Source organism: Monopterus albus, unplaced genomic scaffold (assembly GCF_001952655.1).
Source record: "Monopterus albus unplaced genomic scaffold, M_albus_1.0 scaffold56.1, whole genome shotgun sequence".
Classification (NCBI taxonomy): domain Eukaryota; kingdom Metazoa; phylum Chordata; class Actinopteri; order Synbranchiformes; family Synbranchidae; genus Monopterus; species Monopterus albus.
Window position 1 is genome coordinate 1,396,245 of NW_018127936.1, and position 18,521 is coordinate 1,414,765.

At 40.7% G+C, this 18,521-nt stretch overlaps 1 protein-coding gene across 3 annotated transcripts in view; it reads left to right on the top strand.

Moving 5' to 3' along the window:
- The window catches only part of bmpr1ba (bone morphogenetic protein receptor, type IBa), a 60,736-nt gene that overhangs the window by 33,892 nt on the left and 8,323 nt on the right, over window positions 1–18,521 (top strand). For 2 of the 3 annotated variants that reach the window (XM_020602558.1, XM_020602557.1), the window contains 2 exons: window positions 4,375–4,745; window positions 18,054–18,216. In XM_020602558.1, the coding sequence (XP_020458214.1) occupies window positions 4,640–4,745; window positions 18,054–18,216 (269 nt within the window). In that variant the 5' untranslated portion in view covers window positions 4,375–4,639. The remainder of the gene's footprint in view (window positions 1–4,374; window positions 4,746–18,053; window positions 18,217–18,521) is intronic. The other variant, XM_020602559.1, reaches the window with a different exon arrangement.

Genomic DNA, 18,521 nt, shown 5'->3' on the forward strand with positions numbered 1-18,521 from the left:
GACCAGTTTTTCATCATCACTTTGAGACAGGATGCTCCTGATTTTTGCAATATTGCGCAGGTGAAAGAAGGCAGATGTAGAGACTTGGTTTATGTGTGATTTAAAGGACATATTCTGATCAAAGATGACTCCAAGGTTCCTCACAGTAGTACTGGAGGCAAGAGCTATGTCATCTAAAGTAACTATATGATTAGACAGCAGATTTCTAAGGTTTTCAGGCCCAAGCACAATGACTTCATTTTTGTCAGAGTTTAGAAGTAAGAAGTTGCAGGTCATCCAGGCCTTTATGTCTTTAAGACATGCTTGAAGTTTGACCAGCTGATCTGATTCATTTGGCTTCATAGATAAATATAACTGAGTATCATCTGCATAGCAATGGAAATTTATGTTGTGCTTCTTGATAATATTGCCTAAAGGGAGCATGTATAAAGTGAAGAGAATTGGGCCTAACACAGAGCCCTGTGGAACGCTGTGACTAACTTCAGTTTGTGTGGAACATTCGTCATTAACATGAACAAATTGAAATCTTTCTGATAAATAAGATTTGAACCAACTTAGCGCAGTTCCTTTAATCCCAATAATATGTTCAAGTCTCTGCAGCAAGATGCTGTGATCAATTGTGTCAAAAGCAGCACTGAGATCTAAGAGGACAAGTATGGAGACAAGTCCTTTGTCCGAGGCTAGGAGAAGATCATTGGTGACTTTCACCAATGCGGTTTCTGTACTATGATGGACTCTAAATCCTGACTGAAAATCCTCAAACAAATCATTCTTGTGCAAGTGGTCACTTAACTGCTTTGCAACAGCTTTTTCAAGGATTTTGGAAATAAATGGGAGATTGGATATTGGTCTATAATTAGCTAGGACACCTGGGTCAAGAGGTGTTTCTTTAAAACTAACTTAATCCCCAGTCGGTTAGTCAGTTCACACATCAAATAAAGGTATAAATGCTTCTAAAAGTTAACCAGGAAGCGGTAAGGCAGCCTTTAAATCCTCTTACACAAATAGAAATCCCAAAGTGCTGACAATTTATGCTAATAACAAATATGTCTCTGTGTGAAGCCACAAGTATAACAAATACATTTATGTTTTGGGCATGTTGAGTCTAACCACAGGGAGCTGCTGTGTGGTTTCCTCAAAGAACACACTGATGTGACAGGGGGCTTGTACAGTATTTGTTACATCTTGAATAGCTCATTATTAGAGGAACTATTTGACAGCAGACTGTGCAAACCATGTCTCCCAAACATCTGCTTTTTCTGCTCTATTAATTTAGTGCTGCAGTCCAATGAAACTGTCAGACTCACATTGGACAGTTTGAACAGAAAAGTATCATTTGATGCAACAGAATCAGGAAGTTTGTGTCTTTTTATTCCATGCATTTATTTTCCGTTTCCAAAATCGGGGGGTTCGACTGTCTGAGCCTGATAAAAGATTAGATGTACCAGAAAGTAAACGTGTTTTCACATTTCTGTGCTCTATTAATGGTGTTTAGCTTTCTGCTTAAAGCCATCTCGACTCATGTTGACACTGGAAGCTGTGAAGTTGTTGTGTTATGACAGCCTGTCAAAAATGATGACAGAGTGAATGCTGAACAGAGTATATTGACCCCCCAGCACTGTCTGAATCACATCATCTGATGACATGTAAAGGGAGCTTGAGTACCACTCCTTTGAAAACCAGATGCATTCTGGAAAAAAAATGAAGCTCTCGGCTTCAGATCAAAATGTCTAAGCTGCTTTATTTCTTTAGCTTAAAGTAGAAACTAGTTACATTTTGTGTCTGTAGCTCGGTTTTCTCTCTCTCTGATCTGTCATGCTGTTCTTTTTCCTCCCTTCCCTCTGAACTGCTTCTGTTCTTCACAAAAGCTCACCATCTTCCATTTATTATCTTAAATCTTTCCTTCAAACCATCTCAGACACTGATCATTCCTCTCTGGCCTCATCTTTTGTTTTACTTGTCAGAAGATTTTTCTTTACTCTTCATCCTTCACTTGTCATAGTCTCAGCCATTCATCATAGGCCCAGCATGAGGGCGACACTTTGAAAGAATAGCAAGTGTGTTATTGTGTGTGTGTGTGTGTGTGTGTGTGTGTGGGGCAAAAGCATAAAATCTCTTAAAGTAACAGTTTTTTAAAGGGGTCATTCCTCAATCTGCATATGATATTCTGTTCTCTGGCAAATCACTGCAGACATTGATCTATATATCTATATCTCATCTCATCTGTCTCCCTCCCTCTCTTTCACACATTCTCTTTTTCACACTTAAACACACACACACACAGCTTTCTAGCTAGTGGGGATTGGGGGCAAATGCTCTCACAGTTTTTAAAAGGCTTCCCATGGTAGGACATGCTTGAAATGAGATTCTGGTTGACTGGAGGAGGGGAGTGGGAAGAGGAATGGAGGAGAGAAAGACCGGAGTAGAAGTGGAGGGCAATTGAGTTTGTGAGTTAAAAAATATTTAGGGGATGTAACAAAGAAGGAAGTGGAAAAAATAGAAATCTTCAACGTTGAGTTTAATTTTTTTTTGGGGTCTTTTTTTATAGTGTTTATAAAGATTATACAATAGCATTCAGGGAATGTTGCTGCTGAGTTGGTTCTCATAAACATAACTTTTGCTACATTATATGTTTTTTACCTTTCTTTCATTTTGATGCAATGTTATGTCGGCAGCCATTCTTGGTATAATGTTGGCTGCATTAATAGTCCCATATAACAATACTAAAACCTTCCATGTGCTCTAGATTTTGCAGAAAAAAAAAACACTAGCTTTTCAGCTGACAAGCCATGAGCTCTTGTTTCTGCTGACACAGAAATTCAACAGGAGCATCACTCGCTGTATATTAAGATTCATGTGGAAAAGGGTCTTCATAGAGGAAGGTATGAGGAGATAAAAAAAGAACATACCAGGACAGGGGCTGGACAGTTAATTTATGAAGCTCTCATCAATGAGCGAGGGAGCTGGGCCACCCTTTGTTTGTCACTAATGCGCACTGAACAAGTGCGAGAAAGAACAGTTGTGACCACACATGAGACAGAGCAACATAAAAACAAAAAAAAAATCTTTCCCCCATTTATTTAACCTCGAAACTTCAAGTGTCAGCATTTTGTGTCAGTTCCTTTTGTGTTGTTTCAGGTCGGTAATGATTATTATTATAAGCAAAGTGTTCTCAGCACGTACTGTACATACACATTCACAGTTTTGTCTACGGCACATGCATTACAGGCAAGAGGATGGCCATCTTAAGGAATGGGTTTGTTAGAGTGTCTCAGCTCATTTATTTATTAGCTGTAGGCTGGGGTGACATAATCACTGACTGCTCCTTTTAAAGTGTCTCTGCAAGCTACCTGATGTGTTAACAGCACACCACTGTGTAAAGAGGTGGTTTGAATAGGTTATCTGACGTGCTCTGGGACAGGCATCTAATTTTCAAGTTTGTTTAGTGTTCAAAATATTATTTTTCCATGTCTCAAAAAAGAAATCAAAAACCAGTTGTGGATAATCAAGAAATCACCTGTTTTTGACTAGTAATCCCACATGTGCAGTTATTTGTCAAGCAAACTTTGACACAGTTTGACATAAATATTGTTTTGCCTGTTTGACATAAATATTGTTTTGCCTGGGCCTTTTCCGGTCTGTTCTCAGGGTAAGACTGAAGGTCATCACACTGTCCTATAAGCACATGTTAAGTACACTACAATTTAGCCTTCTCATGTGTCAAAACAAACAATTGAAATGCACTCTGGTTTAGCACACTTGAAGCAGGCCCTTGCTCTTAATTGCCACTTGGGCTGCTCGTGAGGGCATGCACATACAGTAGCAGTTGTATCCAGTGTTACATGGTTGGCTGTTGCTCTGAATACCGTAAGAGCTTCTGATACATATATTGGTCAACTCTCCATAGTAAGGGTACATCTTTTGTCAGTTTTAATTTTTTTATGTATGTTATAAAATGGTTTTACGGTAGATCCCAAATTATGCGCAATGCATCAGTTACAGTATGTACCACTGCTCACAAACTCCATTCAATTTAATAGTTTATACTTTTCTCTTTCATTATGTTCATAGAATTCCTACTCAAAAAAGTGGGAGCTGTAAGCTTGTAAAGGCACAGAACTCTGCAGAATCCCTCAGATCCTGCTGCTTGTTTTCAATATCCTCCTCACCCGCTTCCTACTTTTTTCTGAATCCCATCTTGCTCCTGTCTGCTCCCTGCCCCCGTTTTCTTTCTACCCATGTCCTCCCTCCCTGGCAATGTGTGTGTTAGCAGGTCAGCCCTCCCTACTAGACAAGTGAAGTAAAGTCTCTCTCTCTCTCCCTCTCCCTCTCCCTCTTTCTCTCTCTCTTTCTCTCTCCCTCTCCCTCTCCTAGCTGGGCTGCTACTGTCAGACTGGGCTGGAGGACAGTAAACTGCTACTGCTGCTGCTGGTGCATTTTGTCTGGTGTGGGCTTCTCACATTGTGGTGGGCACACAGACAGAAGCTTGCATGCCCAGTGTTCCTCCCCCTCCTCCTCTCTCTCGCTCTCTCTCTCTGGCACATACAAACCACACGTTTGGAGGAAGAGGCAGTGTGTGAGCGGTGGATCCTGTGGTGTGGAGTGTACTGAAGACAGGAGTGGAGTGGCAGACTCTACCATGCCAGTGCAGGGAGAAAGACTGAAGCGCTGTCTCTCTCTCTGTTTCTGGAGCCAGAGTCCTCTGCTGTTGCTTGGACTGTTCTCTCTTCAGCCACAAGCACACGGTGAGTTGCTGCAAACTTTTTCTACTGGCCAATGCGCTCAGCTTCGCTACTGTTTTTACTTAGGTTCACTGAGACATTGCTCTGCTGCAATTCATCAAATGACTGCATCACTGCAGTATGTTGCATTTTATTAAGGCTAGCAGCTTAAAAAGCTCCCTGCTGAGATGATCTTGTAATAGCGTTCTTTCTTTTATTTGACATTCTATAACTTTTTAATGGGTGCAGCTCAGTGTTTCTATTTTGAGCTGATAAGTGATTGTAAAGAAACATTTGAAGACCATGATTTCATTAATTATCTGACCACTTTGTCAAATTCACTCTCTTTTCAAGTGCTGGAGTTGCTGTGACATTCAGTTACGTATCTTTAATCACAGTGAATTAGCTGTTTTCTTCAGATAGACAGAGGTATATTGTCATGAACCAACAGCTACTGTGTTGCTGTAAGCCACATTGGACACTTTGTTTGTGACCATGTTTGGTATCTGGAGTGTGACTGGCGAGGTGTTGGAGAGAGAATGTGTCAGATTTAATATCTGTTATGTTTAGTGCTGTGATGTATGTCATTAAGGTTTGACTCTGATTCTCTTGTTTCCCCTGCATATAGATTTAACCATGGAAAAGTAGTACTGTCGATTAGCTAAAAGTCACCACTGAAAGAATTTAAATGATGTGTGTTGGACAGACATGCTCCTTATGAGTGACGGTGTCTGTGCACATTTGTCTTCTCTCTATTGTTTCTCTATTTAAAGTCATTGGAGATGGTTTCAACTGGGATCCCTGAAGTTAAGCCAGCAAATTCTCATGCTCGGTGTGTTAAGTCTGAGGTCGTCCTGCGACCTCTGGCTGCATGACATCCCCTTTTTCTTGTCCATCTTTCCTGTCATTGTCACCAATTGAGTCGGCTTTCCTACAGAGCCCACGCTGAGTTGCCCCCTCCTTCTGATTTACTCTCAGATGCAGTTTTATCATGTAAAACGAAGCCTGAGAAGGAATAACGTTCATTTTGAAGGCCATGAACATTTAAGTATTTGCACTGCACAGAGTTGGACACGAATATTAAAAATGCATGAATATTTTAAGTTCATGGTAACACTGACTGCTTTGTCCAAGAAGGCACAAAACAGCTGCCAGTGAAGACATACTGTATGTGAAATCTGACATAAAGATGGGCCTTTGCCAAAATGTTTTTTCTTTGTGTTGTACTCCTAGCAAGTCAATCACTCTGTCTAGTTAAGGTCCATTTTAGTCAACAGAGTTGAATCAGGTGCATTCAAAGCAAACATTTCCCAACTGTTGAAACTGTATTCACGTAGTATTTCGCCCTAGGCCTGTTAGCAACAGCCTCATTCATTGGTTGACACATAGATGATTGATTGTCCTGGCAATAGCTGCGACTCGATGGGCAAATATTTGTTTTCTGAAAAACTGTATGGGGGAAAAAAGATGGAGCAGGTAGACAGAGATTTAATTGACTGGAATATAGTATCTGTGCTACTCTTTTTCTACGTTCCTTTTGCTCACTGTGTTGTCACTGTTTATTCTAACTTTCCCTCTTTCTGAAACATCACATGGATGCTTGCCTAGACTTGGTCAGCTAGTGTTTCCTGGTCCTACAGCCACAGGTGAACTGGAGTCATTACAGGTTTTAGACAGGCAGTAGACAGCTACTGTTTTGTCTACATGAAGGTCACAGTTTGCCTTTCTGCATGTCTAGGTCATTGTCTCTGCAGCAGCCCAATAAAGGACGACATGTCCATTATTCCTCAAGGAGATCTCTCTCTCTCTCTCTCTCTCTCACTCACACACACACAGATCTTTAGTGACCTTCCACCTATGCCAGGCTGCAGCCTTCAGTGTTAGTTCTGGGAAGTGAAGAGTGAGCATGATAGCTTACATTTCATTGTCCTTGGTGGAAATAAGCACTGCGGTATCAGTTTTCACAGTCAAAGCTCTGCCAGTTGCTTTGCTTTTGTCACTGCTCGCTAATGAGACTCTGCTGGTCTCTGCAGAATTTCAGATTTTGCTTTAACACAATAAAACACCTACCCAGTGTTTTGGCCAAAAAAATCTCTCCACACATGTTGCTGTTTGACACTGGGTTCTCCATGTACTGAGAATGTGCTGTACCATTCTTCACATTGGGTTTAGCAGTGATCTGTTTTTAGTTTTCATAAAGTTGGTGGCAAACTCTGTTCACTGTATCCTTTTCTGTCAGCCATTGCCTGTGTACGCCACTGGTCATGAGATTGGGGGACGCCTCCGTTTTACCAGTTGATATTATGACTTTTAAGCAGTTCAAGACTACTGTTTAATTTTAAATCATAAAAAGCTGACTCATTCTAACTGTAGAGTTAGTGTTGGAAAAGACTGTGTTAGTGCACCATCTGAAGCATTGTTTGGAAAAACACAATTAACAAAGGAAGTCGTACATTTTCAGGGGTTCATCCTATAGCACAATAATGACCTAAACACAGTGGGCTGCAAATGCTAGAAAGGCAGCACAGTGTCCAGTACAACTAGGAACTTCTGCAACAGTGCTGTTTGATTTCACATGGAGAAACGCCACGTGTGTTCGGCTGCTATGGAGGTGACCCCAAACAGTTGCCTGGTAGTGTATGTATGTGTTACTGAGCACCTGTTTGCTGATTTCAGATTTCACTGAGTTGATGTTTTCTATACATAAGGACAATTTTACTCAAAACTGATGTAAAAAAAAGACCCCATGCTGACAAGAAAGACTGTATGCTCTATGTATACTTACATTTGTTATCACTCATCTAAAAACCACAGGGATTCATACGGTTACTCAATTCACAGGAAGTCACTGACAAAATCCTTGTGGAACGCTGACTGAGACCTTCCTGAATAGAAGGCAGTTTTGAGAAAAGTGAAACAGAAGATGTGAGAGCTGACTCTATGTCAGTTTGCTACTAGGATTTTGTGCTTCTTGCTCTAGAAGTAACAGGATGTGGTGAGTTCTCTCACAGGAAACTGACCCCTCATTAGAGCTACTTATCTGCTGGATGTAAAGCTAAAACACTGAGGCATGATGTTGCTGCTGGTTGTTGAAAATTGATTGCTGGTATCCAGAAGTGGACTTGTGTCTTAGATTTAACCAGTTGAAATATTTTTTTCAACACAAGCCATGATCTGCTCTGGGAGTGTGTCAACAGGTGAAGGTTAAGAAGGCGGCACCTGAAAGGCTAATGTTTTGGCAGGATTTGGGGATATATGGGTTCATTGACAGAGCAGTTGCCTGTTTATGAGTCCCCTGATAAACTGTGCTTGAAATTTGATTTTTATGGCTGAAAAGCGCAGGGGGAAAAGTCATCTTGAAATGACCTCTAAAAGGTGGAAGGCAAGCGGTAGTGAGGAGAGTTTTGGACTGAGGAGTATTACATCCTGTAATGGATACAGATCCCGTAACTTCTATCCCAGTCAGATTACCGGTCTGGCTCAGACTTCTTAAGACACAGCTGGAGCAGGGGGAAGTGTGTGTGTGAGAGAGAGAAAGAGAGAGTCTTATTTAATACATGACACGAGCAGGTTTTTTAAAGAATGTATTTGTATAAATGTTGTCATTGTTAAGACACAAGACAAAAGAGACATTATACCAAAAAAATTGGATTTAGAAAGAATCTGTGTATAATGAGCCAAAGACTTGTGAGGTTCACTTGTCCAGTACCTACACTGTTGTGCTGGAGCTGGTTTGCATTGGTTTTATTGTAGTTTATCACTGATGCTCTGTGACTGTTGGGGAACCTGATACTTAGATGATTAAAATGCATTACTTAAAATGTAATCAAAGGCAATTAAGTTATTCTGGTTGTTTTGAAGCACTGATAGTGATTGTGTGAGCTAAGAGCTCAGCACAGTACAGTGATGGACAGATAACAGGTGAGGCAGAGCAGACAAAAGCTGGCAGTCACTGCTACAGTGTGCTGGGACTATGAGGGCTTAGGGTTTTCCATGCACTCGCGCTCCCACCATAATACTCACCCCTCCACCTGCTCTCAGCCCCTGGAACAACTTTATAGATGGGGAAGGGTGAGCGGGCAGGCAGGGAGGGAGGCGCGGCTTGTTGTTTCTCTTGTGTGACTTTGTTTTTAGATGCACATGAAGTCAGGCATGTTCAGAATAGATGCAAAAGGTGGAATTGTTGGGTTTGAAGAAGAGAAGAGAGAAGCAGATGTGAAATAAAGAGCATAGATAGAGAGAAGAGATATCTGTGTCAGGAACAGGAGGACTGACAAGTTTTCCTTTGATTGTGCTTACCTATGGAGTGTTTCCGCTGGTAACATTCAAACATGGTGGCCTGCCATGGCAAAAAAAAAAAATCAATCCAAACAATCAATCATTTAATCAAGCACCTCAGTGGCTCCCCCAGGAAGCCCGTAAAACAACAGGTCGAGTCACCTACACAGGTACAGTTAAGGCCAATTCAGACGAGCACGTTTTTAGATGCATTTTTCACACAACAGAGGGAACTCCATTCTATGTAATGTCTCCATGACACATGCGTGTGAGCCATGCATCACCCAGTTTTTTGTTTCAGGTCTGTTTTCTCTGGTGGATTGAGTGCAGAGTAATCTCTACACACTGCTATTTAGATCACCCAAATCCCCGGTTATTTTCTGCTTTAATCTATTTTACTGGTGTCTGCTATGATTACGTTTACAAGGCCAACATAAAAACTGTTGCTGTCCAGCACATTTCTGCTGTCAGTCAGCCTGGTGAAGACCGTTTGTCCATCTGTTGTCCTTGCAGCACATCAGGAGCTGATGACTGACAGCTGCTTTGACACTGAATGTCAAACGTCACGTCTCGCTTTCAGTCAGGCTATGCTTACGTTGTTTGCTGACGATTTTGCAACCACTAAAAAAAAAAAAAACTTGGCTTATAACTGTCACTGAAAAATAACTATATGAGGTTGAACACTTTCAGCTGAGGTCACCAGTCCAAACATCCGGCTGAACTTGCCAATCCGCCATCTTGTTGTCTGCAGCCAGGTCCCTCCCGATTTTGCCCTGAACTCTATGACTCACAAATTAAAGCTTTATTCTTATCTGAAGTTTAAGATGAGCAACCATCATCTTTTATGTTTAGTGGCTTAAGATGGAGGGCTTCATCATTTTGGGCCATGGAATGCTCTAAATGGCTTTCTAAGAGATGCTGCCATGTTTTGTGTGTACTGAAAATAAATCATCTTATGATCTGTTATATTCCAAATAGACTACGCATTAATTAATCACACAAGGAAAGCAAAGAAAAAAGATTTAAAAAAATGAATCAGCTACTTTAAATCTGGCAGTGAAAAATGAATAAATGTACAGGCTGTATTTAATGTCATTTGTGGGCGTCATGATGTCCACTTGTCCACCAAATGGCTTTGCAACAGAGGCAATTATATGCTATGATAGGTACTTAATGGGTGGATGGATGGAAGTGGATGTTGATTGTATGTGTGAATGAGTCTAGCTGACAGTATGTTTGTCCAGTGAGATAATACAGAGGAGGCCTGGAGCCAGTGATGGGTGATAGGTGACTTAGGTAATGGGAAGCTAATCACACAGAGCAGACAGTGGGACGCATACAGCTGTAAACATGCATACACTTACACAAACACACTCTGCCAAAGCAGGGACTCAGACACTGATACATATAGAGATGTGCTCTTGTCCGAACACACAGTAATGTCCACATTCCATTCGTTTTCCACACATTAGTAGGAAATACCTTGCCCAGTACACACAAACGCATACACACATACTTTATACACATTTACACATTCAGGCTGTAAATGGATGGAAAGTGACTGTTAAAGCCTGCGGAGATGACTGAGACACCACAGAGCAGAACTCTGGGAAATAAACATATGGTGGCTGTAATGCTGACACCATCAACCCTTCTTTTTATGCAAACACACACACACACACACAAACCTACCCACACTAACACTCTCTCCACTCCCACCAACACACAGCAAGATACTCACCTACACGCAGATTTGCCTGTTTTCATTCTAAGTGTCTGATGTCTGAAATTCAGTTATTACACACGACAGTGACTGTATGTGTCAGGTTTTGCTAACTATCAGTGTTTTGATTGCCCCTGCTGTTGCTAGATATGTCCTGAAAGAGCAGTTGTAGTTTCTGGTGTGTTATTACACGCTGCTTATGTGTCTGTCTGTGAGTGTGTGTATGGCCTTGTTTTTCTACACTTGTGTGCTCCCAGTGTTTGGGCCACATATCACTTGTGGGGACCAGAGGCCATGTAAAGTGACATGAGCCTGTATGCTACCACATGTCATTCCAGAAATTATCTTGTGTACCAAACAGCTTGACCTGGGTTACTGTGTCTGTTGGTTTACTATGAACCATGTAAACAACTTAATCAAGCTCTTATCTTAATCTGAACATTTACTGTAATCAAGCTATTTGTGTGCCAGTTAAACTTGTAGGCTGAATATTTAGACACTGCACTTTGTCCGTGTGCCATTTAAAGGTTTCATACATGGCAGACTCACATTTGACTTGTCTTGTACCTGTCTGGCATTTTGATGTCTCACATAGACACATGTATACAGCACACACATACACACACACACACACACACACACACACACACAAAAGGTGACTTCAGCCTCCCATTTCTAGCTGTGAAGGATTGCATCTCCGAAAAAATGTGAAGTATCTCTTCTATGTTGTGACTCTATTTCTCATAACTAGCTTTTAACTTGAGAGTGTGTGTATGAGGGTATAGACAACAATGTGGGTTTCTCTGTGGAATGCTAAACTTGAGTTGATATATTTGCCATGGCTGACTATCAGCTTGGTGGGTGTGTGGCTATTGTTGATCAGTTCATAGGTGTAATTTTTGCATACCACCGCAATGGAACAATGAGTCCTGTGATGATATCATGGGAACAGCATATCTAGTATGTTAAAAATAGCTGCCACGTTTGAATGGACTTTGTGGGTGTAAGTATTGTAACCTAATGCTACGTATTACTCTATGATGGGTGTGTAACATAGTCTATTCTGTGATAAAACTGACTTTGACGCAGTAATTAAGTGTGTGATATGATACAAGTTGATGATAATGTAACTTTGAGCCTTTCAAGTGACACAGCTGGGTTAACAATGGCTGTATGTTTTGAGTTAGTCAAACCTTAATTCATTGTTTTATTTGTGTTAGAAATCTGGGTTTAACCACACAAGAAATTTGTTGCCAAGGTCTGACAGACTGCAGACACAAAGCATAATCTCTACCAAACAAGCACCCAAAACTGAAGAACTTTGGGTTTGGATCACACACATTTAGTTTAGTGTTTTGGGCAATATGAGTTTGAGCACTGGGGATCTAGTGTCTGATTTGAGGTTAGATCAGAGTTGTTTAGAAACTGCTGTAGAACATATTCACATCAAGAAAACAAGCACCAGGCTCTGATAGTGGGAGAAGGACTCCATGTGGAACTATTGTAAATAGTAGAAGTTAATTATGCTCTTGGACATAATTAAGCATTTTTTTGTGTCATACACATTTATCTTATGCAATATAAGACCAGCTGCTTTAGAGTTTCTTGTGCTGTAGCTTCGGTCTTTCTCCACAGTTATAGGTTATAGTTATTAGACATTCTTATGTTTATATTATGCAATTTATATCTTATGGTAATATTCATTCATTTTCTACTGCTTAGTCCCTGAACGGGGTCACGGGGGGGCGGAGCCAATCCCGGCCAGCAATTGGGCGAAGGCGGGGTACACCCTGGACAGGTCGCCAATCCATCGCAGGGCTAACACATAGACGAACAACCACACACACGCACTCCTATGGGCAATTTAGAGACACCAATCAACCTAAGCTGCATGTCTTTGGACTGTGGGAGGAAGCCGGAGTACCCGGAGAGAACCCACGCAGGCACAGGGAGAACATGCAAACTCCACACATAAAGGTCCCAGGTGGGGCCCGAACCTGGAACCTTCTTGCTGTGAGGCGAGGTGAAATTAGTTTCAGGTTGTTGCATGTTGTTAAATCAAGACAAAGTTTATGAGCCAGATTTGAACCAGTGGCATCAGAAGTACTTTCTGTACCGCACACAACCACAGCCCACTGATCCAGCCAGATGCCCGGTGCCTCTGAATTGATGTGGGCAGTTTTGTAATGAGTAGGAGCCCACAGATGGCCAGGAGAAAGAGTAAAGGAGCTTTTGAAATAAAGAGACCAGCTGGTCCCCTTTCTCTCTTTTCTTTGCTTTGCTCTCTCACACCTCCTTCAAGGACTGTCTCATCATGTTCTTGTATTCCAAAGGGAGCGCAGAGGGCTTTCCGGAACAAACTCCGAGTTCTGAAATTCTTGTGTACCTGTCACTCATCTCAGTGAAAGGGGATGCGCATGCACACACCCCACTTCTAGTAGCATCAAGCTGACAGATGACAGCTGTGTAACCAGTGTGGCACCGGGTCATTACTGCATCATTCATCAGTGTGACATAATGTTTGAATGTTTGAAGAGCTGTTGATGATGCTGTTGTGTTAGAGGGCAGGAGAGCGGAATGCGGCTCCAACAGTTTCCCTAATCCCAAGTGGTGGTGTGTTGTTTATGATAAAGAAAAACTCTTAAAAGCTGTTTTCTGTCTAAGCCACATGACATCACTGTATTTTGTGATCGGAGATTTGGCGGACGATCTCGCCGGTTGTAATTGTTGGCTGTAGAGTTTGTTGCACAAGTACATTCTTTTCTTAGTCTGTCCACTGAGTTGTGTTGAATTTATTATTGGCTTCCAGATGAATTTTCATGAAAAAAACAAACAGCTCGATGTAAACCTCAGTTAATATTTACTGTTTATTAATAATTTGAAATGATTTTCTTCATTTATGCTGAATTGGATGGTTGTTTGTAGACAAATGCATCACTTTGCATGTGTAGTTCACCTCAAGTTTGTGCTAGCTTAGCATTTAGAAATATCTGGACGTGTACCAGCTGATCACTCTCTACTTGTACCTATAATTAGTACCAGATAATATAATTCCTTCCAGGAAACTTCTTGGGAAGTTATTTAGTAATAATCTGGGATTTACAGACCTGTAAAACAAAGCCTTACCATCAATTCATTTGTAAAGCAGCTTCCAGATTTATTATATACATATCTACTTGTGGTTAAGTAATTTATCAGAGTTTTTGTAGGGTGGACGAAAAAAGATGTTAAAATGTGGGAGGGAATTAAGTTGTTAAAAGTCTGTAAGAGACAAAAACAAATACCATTTTCTCATTTTGATACCAGTGTTAATAAGCACAGCTTCTTAATATGACAATGTGACTCAAATGGTAAAGAAATGTCTGATCTTTCCTCCTCTTAGTAGAGTATTAATCAAGTAGTAAAGTTTTTCTACACATCACAGTGGTAAAAGTGAACACAGTCAAATGAGTCACAAAATGAGAAAACTGTGAGAGTGAGAACTTGATCACAGGAACTGAAGGCAAAACATATTTGAATTTCAAAGTAAGTTTAGCCAAAACAACAGGAGAGACGGCCTTAGCTTCCCATTATCCAGCCTTGAGATCTCCATCAAGTGCGGTTCATTCTGACATTCTTGCATATGTGGGTTGGCTTGACTCATCATAACATTGATAGGAAAAAGAACATGGAGATAAGACCAGCCACTGAAAGCACTTGAGAGAGAGAAGTAAAAAACTTTAGAGAGGGAGAGTTGGAGCAGTACAAGAAAAAAACCTTTTTACCTTCCATGTTTCTTTTGCTGTACAGACGGCACTGTCAAACACAAGGAAGATGAACTACTGCTTAGAGGGGAGAAGAGGGGAGGAGGGGAGCAGCATTGTCAAATGAGTGTGTCTTAAGTGGAAGGGGGAGGCAGGTGGTGTTTACATCTGTTTGGTGAAAGGCCTTTTCTGGAAGGCCTTGTTTAACATGGCCAGGATAACTGATGAGTGTGTTCTTGGTCTCTCTGCTTCCCTTGGTCTGTCTTGCCTTCCTCATATATCATGTACAATATCTCTCACACTCATTTCTCTCCCTTTTGATTATCTGAATATCTGTCTACTTTCTTTTTGTGTTTCAGTTTGTACAAAGCAGCATCTGTTGAAAAGGTGCCTTCAGCTTTTGGCAGTTCGAGGGGCCACGGTTGTTAATTGCGTGTTGACAGTGGCTCCTATATCCTGCCATCAAGCCTGAAAAAGCTAGAGGGGAGACCCAAAGGTTCCACAAGGTCATTTTCGCAAAAGAGCTTGAAACAATTATAGTGTCAGCGACGTGCTGGGAAATTCAGCCAGTTTCAGAGCAAAAATCACTTAACTTGAGGCATGTTTTGACATAAGTCATACTTAGTAAGATTTGGACTTGATCTCCTTTGGTCAGTGCAATTCATTTTGCAGGGGTTTCCCCTATAACAACCAGGACCAGACTACAGGAGCACTATTTTCTTAGACTTCATGCTTACTCTAAAATATTTATTAAAATATATTACCAGTGACCCCCTTATTCAGTGCAGTGTACAACTCCATTATGAAAAACTGTTTTATCGGTCGAGTAATGGCAATGTATATGTTTTTCTCATCAGCCAGAATGTATGTGATATATTACACTTCTAAAACAAGTTAAAAAAATCATATTTTAAATTCCATGGAGGACTTTTTTTTCCCCCTTGCAGATAAAATAAGGATAAGATGTGAGGAAGCGCAGGGTCAGAGACTTGTTGTTTTCTCAAACAGAAGGATAGATAACTTTGCAAAGTACATTACTCGTTGTAATGTGACTGAAGGAATGCTTTTTAATAATGATAATTTTGAATTATAATTTTTTTAATCTATCTGTTGCAGACACACTGGTGGTAGAGTAGTGTACACACACACAGAGCAGTAGTCAGGGACCCCAGGTGCAGGATGAATGTGAAAGGCTTTGTGTTTTGCCAACAGCAGCACCTCACATGACAGTTGACTGGAGGCAGGACAAAGAAAGTGGAAGATGAGAAGTTGCATAAAAGGTGGGGCAGAGGAAGACGGGGAGTCTGTGTGGGAGAGTGAAGAAATAGAGAAACAAGTCTTAGAGAAAATGAACACGAGTTTCAATAGATGAAGAAAAGGCACTGCTAGTCTATTAAAGGACTACATGCAGAAAAGAGAAGAGCTCAATGAAGAGATGTAGAAGAAGAAAGAAGTCAGCAGCAAGTAAAACACAAAATGAGTGAGCACTGCACTTGGTTGGAGTAACTGATGGGAGGGGGGAGACAGAGTGAGAGAAAGGATGGAAGAGGCCAGTGGCCTCTGCTCCGTCGCCTCTGTGTGCTGCCTAACTGCCCACCAGTTCCCCACTGCTCTGTCACTTTTTGTTTGTTAATCCCCCGTTTTTCTCCCCCTCCTACTTTTTTTCGCTCCCTTTCAAGTTGGTGAATTGTTAATGTGACCCCTTAAACCCCACCGCTCCTCTCTTGCAACATTGTCAACACATGTTCAGTGTGTACAAGGAACACATTTGGAAGGGGAAGAGCAACAGTAGATGACAAATGACTATAACTGAAAGAATTTACAAACATTATTAACATGAAATTTGTGACACACTGAACCCCAAGTCATTTACCAGTGGTGAATGTGTTGAAACTTTTGACTGCTTGTGTACTTCCAGGACATTTAGTCTAGAATCAACACTAGCTCAAAAGGATGAAAGGTTACTTTAAAGCTGAAACTGTATTTTTAGGAATAATTGTCTGCTCTTGAGATTTGTTTTATAATGAAACTGCAATATAGACAATAAAGCTGTCGCACCAAAAGTGGTGCCTGTGATTGACTACATGAGCTAAGAATGGACATTAAAGTGCCAAATGACAGGCAAATTAAAATCACTATAGTTTTAGATCATTTGAACATGGCCCAACTATTGCACTGCTGTGGGTTAGCTGAAAGGCGTATTTAGCTATGAATAGCCTCGTTGTCATGTGGCTGGATAAGCGTGTTGATGTAGATAAACAGGACCCCTAGTGATGATATCTTGGAAGACGTTGACGCTTCATGTTTTTTTCATGTATGTGTCGTGAAAAACCCTCAATTCTTTTGTTGTTTAGGAATATTCAACTTTCCATCCCACAAGAAAAATACTGTACATGAGTGGGCAGTAGGTTCCTATTGCAATCCAATGTTACTTATGCATTTTAACCATGCATCGCACATCCACTTCTGCAAAAGTGGGTGATTATTATTATTTTATTAGCCTAAAACATGTACAGTATTTTCTGACTGATAGGAAACTAGCAGCTTTTGTGCTTCAAATGTCTAAGGTTATTTCAGTCACTTAGGCTTTACTGTACGGCACTTTTCCACTATGAAGACGGCATTTGCACAGAGTAATAAAAGTACAAAAGTGGTTCATACTTTGTCTGTGCCCTTTCACACATATTATTGATTTTGATTCTGATTCTTTGTGAGAAGCGTTGGCTTAAAAGGAAGCCAGAACTTGAGGATGAAAGAGGAGTAGGAGAGCAGATTTTGTATCTGCTAGTAGTTTATTTGACAGACGAAAGACTCATGCTTGTTTTGGATCTCCGCTCGAAGCTGTTAAGCATCTGGTGTCAGTGGTCATGTGGAATAAATGAAAGTCTTAAAAGCCATGAAGGAAAGACACGTCCATGATCCTTTTTTTCCTCCAAGTGACAAACAGGTGCTCTTTTGAAATAGGATAACTGGGGAATACAACCGCTTCTTTCTAGTTCTTAGGAGCATTAGAAGGTGTTTGAACTTAATGGTAGTCTTTTTCTTGTCTCACATTTTCTCACCCATTTTAAATTATAAAATTAAATTGTGTTTCAGTTCAGTCAGGCAGCTGATTTATGATGTGAATAAAGAGCATGCCCATAGTTGATATTTGCCATCTTGGCGCTGACTTTGTCGCTCTCTACAAGCATAAACCAGTGCAGTAGAGTAGACATATCAAACTTCTCCCTCAGGGGAACATACGGTCCTACAGGTCGAGTGCTGAGCTCATGAAATGTGCTTTGACCAGCAGAAGCAGGGGCAGAATCACAGTAGCAGAAGAAATAATTATAATGCACATCCTAAAGAACACTACTGAATTATATTTAAAAACACAAAGGGTTATAGCCTCTGGGCACTGAGGTTATTCTAAACGTCCTGTAGTAGTAGTACGAGTCCACCAGTAACAACCCTGGCAGTGGTGGCACTGTGCTCTTTTCTCATTGAAAAAAGAAATACATATGATTGATTTATATCATGTTAACATTTTGGTTTCTGTGTCTTTCTCCAGCTGACTGTCTCCTGTTTCTCCTTCTCTCCGTCTTTTAGGCAACATATTAGACCGTATGCTGCTAAGAGCATCCAGTAAGGAGGCAGGGGAGAGTGGGAAGGAGACTAGTGGCAACACAGCTCCTGCATCATCCTCCCAAAGACTACTGTGGTGTCACTGCTATCACCACTGCCCAGATGATTCAAAAAATAACACATGCAGGTAAGAAGTGGAGGAACGAAATATAAGAAATGTAGGTGCATATGCAGTGTTGGGAAGGGTAATTTAGAAAAGTAATAGATTACTAGTCATAAGTAGTAAGTAATGTATCTATTTTAAATACTTCACAGAATAAATAATATTACTTCTGAAACTTTTTGATTACTTTTCTAAAAAAATGTTTTAAACTGAACAATAAAGTTCAAAAGCCTAAACATACATTTAAACCATGCAGGCAGTGTAAACTTCACAGCAGTACTTGAAAATCATTAGTCTCAAACTTTTATTAAAGTTTCAACTTAATGAAA